Here is a 3,249-nt window from a genome sequence, read left to right as displayed (position 1 = left end):
CACAGCATGAACGACACAAGTCATGATTACACTGATCAACAATATTCTTATCATTCTGGCTAAGGTTAGTCGTCCAATTTATACATTGACAACCTACATATATGAAACATATGTAATATCCCCTATGAAAAAACCTTTGAGGTAGCAGATTGCAACAATCAGCTAGCACCCAGAATAATTAATCAGAACAAATGTATCATGGCCGACTTCGTACGAAAATTTAAATCAAACATGAGTAGTAATAAACCTCGAATTATTCAGTAGATCGAGTAAAAGGCTAGGTTGAGTGCATGGATGAGTATATATACTCTTTAACTTGCTCGAAGTAGAGGCGAGTGAGGCATTGGTGAATGAGGAGACATCATACGCGGGGACATGACCTCTTCATATCTTCTTGTTGCTGATCCAAAGCTAAGCCTCAGACCATCTTTTCCCCAACGATTCTTCCTAGGACTGTTCACAAACACTTCTGCATTATTCCTCTTCTTGTTTCCTTCGAATTCTACTCCCACGAATGCTCGAATCCTCTTCAATGCAACTTCAACCGTATGTTCATCCATGTTTGCAAAGCAAACCCTAAACCAACCAGGCTCCACGCACCGGAAAGAAGATCCCGGCGAAACGTTGAGCTTCACATCGTTGATAATCATACGCCACAGCACCATTTCCGCCTCGAATGTTTTATCTTTAAGCAGCTTCCTCAAGTCCATCCAGCAAAACAGCCCGGCATTTCCTTTCAAGCAATTGATTCCCACCTTTTCGAGCCCCGTGGTGAAAATCCAATGCCTCCTCGCCAGCCTCTTAGAGCTGGTCTCGAGGAAGTTGGTGACAAATTCATCGTCGAGAAGCATGGCGGCGAGCATGTGTTGAGTTTGGGAGGAGACCAACCCGAAGCTCGACATCTTACGAGCGCACTTCACGACGGTGTCATTGTACGAGTAAACGATTCCGACCCTTAGGCCAGGGACTCCCATGTCCTTGGACAAGCTATACACAATGTGGATCAAATCGCGGTTGCAGTTCTTCACCTCTTTCATGACCTCTGTAACGCAGGTGAATTTTGGGGAGCTGAACACTGTGCCTGCGTAGATTTCGTCGCAGACCAAGTGGATGTTCTTGTCATTGATGAATTTCACCAAGCTAGTGAGTGTGGCTCTGTCCAGGGTTGTCCCCAATGGGTTTGAAGGGTTTGTTATGATCAAGCCCTTTATGTTGATGTTGTTGTTTCGGGCCTTTTCGTAGGCTGCTTCAAGTGCTGCTCTGGTTACTTGGAAATTGTTTGAGCTATCACAATCGACCGGAACAATTTTCACTCCCGTTCGCCACCCCAAGTCTCGGTAGAATCTGCGATAAATCAACAAGATCTTTCAGATGACTAATTGACTATCCAAGTGTCATGCTTTGAATGATTGTGCTATTGAAAAATCTAATGAAGCACAATTAGCATTTTTAACATTTTATTCATGCAAATTATAGGGAGCCTAATTGAACTCGATCAATTATTTGCGTGACTAATTCATCTAGCTAGGTCTCTATTGTGGTGTTGTGGTCCATGTGTTTGGTGAGAACAATGAGAATCGTCTGAATTGAAGTTTATGAATATTTGGAAAATTGAAGAGGATTGGAGAACTCTGCATTCTGAGTAAACTTAAAGACTTTTTTTTTTGGGAGAAGTAAAACTTAAAGACTTTGGACATAGAATGAGAAAGAAAAAGACTTTAGGAATTGTCCAAACATCCAGCTATATATTGAATTATCATACAATATAAATGGTCAAGTGTCAACTATGGAGTCAAAAGTAATAATAATAAGCTTCCTAATTAGGTAATTTATAATTCTATATATCATATGTGCTAACCTAACTTAGTGAAAATAATCTTTGTTTAGCTAGCTTACGACTGGTTCTGGCCAAACACATAGACATGGGTAGCAAATTCTTCCGACCTAGCTAAACATCGTTGAAAATACTTCCGGTTGACCCCTCATCAATTAACACGACAAGTCCAATACTTATCTAGAATTTTTCAGTTTTGAAAATCATGTAAATCACAATGAACTAGAATTCTCATAAGTAAGTAGCAACTAATTAATACACAATTAACATGAATGGAATGATAATACAGTATAGCATAGGACTAATTCTTACGCTGGATAGTAAGGAGAGGGAACTAGGAAAGCATCTCCTGGGTTAGCCAAGCAAAACATGACCGTCTCATTAGCTCCGGTGGCTCCGCCAGCCATGACTACACGATCAGGATCAAATTTGACTCTGCCTCCTCTCGCCTTTGACATGAAGTTAGCTATAGCCTGAGAAATATAATTTGGTACGTGTTAGTTTTATCATGCTACTATGTCATTGCCATGCATAGCCTAACTCAAATTGATTAATCACCTTTCTGAAGTCTGGAAAGCCATGATAGTCTTGAAAGTTGGCCACATTTTTGAACTCGGCAAGTCCTTCGGGAGTGCAAATGGAGGCCTTGGGATTCTTCATAATCCACTCTTGAATCACGTCGAAAGAAAGCTGAAAATTAACGATGAAAAAGTTTAGATATGCTCCAAAATTTTACGTACATGCAGATTCTTGAAATGTTTGCACTATACCTGGTTTTCTGCAAGACCCATCTGAATAACACCCTCGGGGTTCTGAGTCGGGTGAAATGGGTTCCTGTCGTAGGCCTTCCATCCATCGAAGTAAGCCAAGTTCTCGCCGTGTCCATCATTGGTTGCAATCTTTGACAAGAGTGAGTTTGAGGCCATTGTCTTTGTTGCTCTAAACGTCGTAGCTATGTGAAGTGAATGGGAACGCTGGGAAACAGATTCAGAGAGAGAGAGAGAGAGAGAGAGAGCTGGAGGAGAGTGAGTTGTCAATGGAGGAAATGATCGGATTAAGTGTGAGGGGAAAAGGTGAGGTATGTGTGGGAATTTATAGGCAGTGGCCAAAATCCCATTTCGAATTTTAATTTTTTTTCGTAGTAGTTCTTAATTGGCTTTTGTTTTCGGGTCAGAAGTCCATGTCCAACATTCAAATGTGGAAAAACCGTCCCACCCAGAGGAATGGAAAAAACAGAATAAAATTGTGCTTGCGTTTGTGGTCAACGAGTCGTAAGGGCTTGCGTGTGAAGCTTGATCATAGCAATTGCCACGTACAGAAGAGAAGTGTACTAGTTTGTAGTTCTTCTTTGAAATTCTGCAACAGTGTGTTCATCTATGTTCCTATCGTTGTTGGCCGGTTGCAAAGTCATTACT

The 3,249-nt window shown here is 41.2% G+C and overlaps 1 protein-coding gene across 1 annotated transcript; it reads right to left on the bottom strand.

Annotated features, from left to right (window-relative positions):
- LOC101308797 (1-aminocyclopropane-1-carboxylate synthase 1-like) lies at positions 1-2,885 on the bottom strand. Its single transcript, XM_004306687.1, has 4 exons — positions 2,605-2,885; positions 2,393-2,524; positions 2,147-2,307; positions 1-1,344 (listed from the first exon to the last, which is right to left on the bottom strand). The coding sequence occupies exons 1-4, from the start codon at positions 2,758-2,760 to the stop codon at positions 312-314; spliced, it is 1,482 nt and encodes a 493-aa protein (XP_004306735.1). The 5' UTR covers positions 2,761-2,885; the 3' UTR covers positions 1-311.
- Positions 2,886-3,249: the final 364 nt, after the last annotated feature.

This window comes from Fragaria vesca, linkage group LG7 (assembly GCF_000184155.1).
Source record: "Fragaria vesca subsp. vesca linkage group LG7, FraVesHawaii_1.0, whole genome shotgun sequence".
Lineage (NCBI taxonomy): Eukaryota > Viridiplantae > Streptophyta > Magnoliopsida > Rosales > Rosaceae > Fragaria > Fragaria vesca.
The sequence above is the reverse complement of the archived record's forward strand: the minus strand, read 5'-3'. Positions and strand labels throughout refer to the sequence as shown.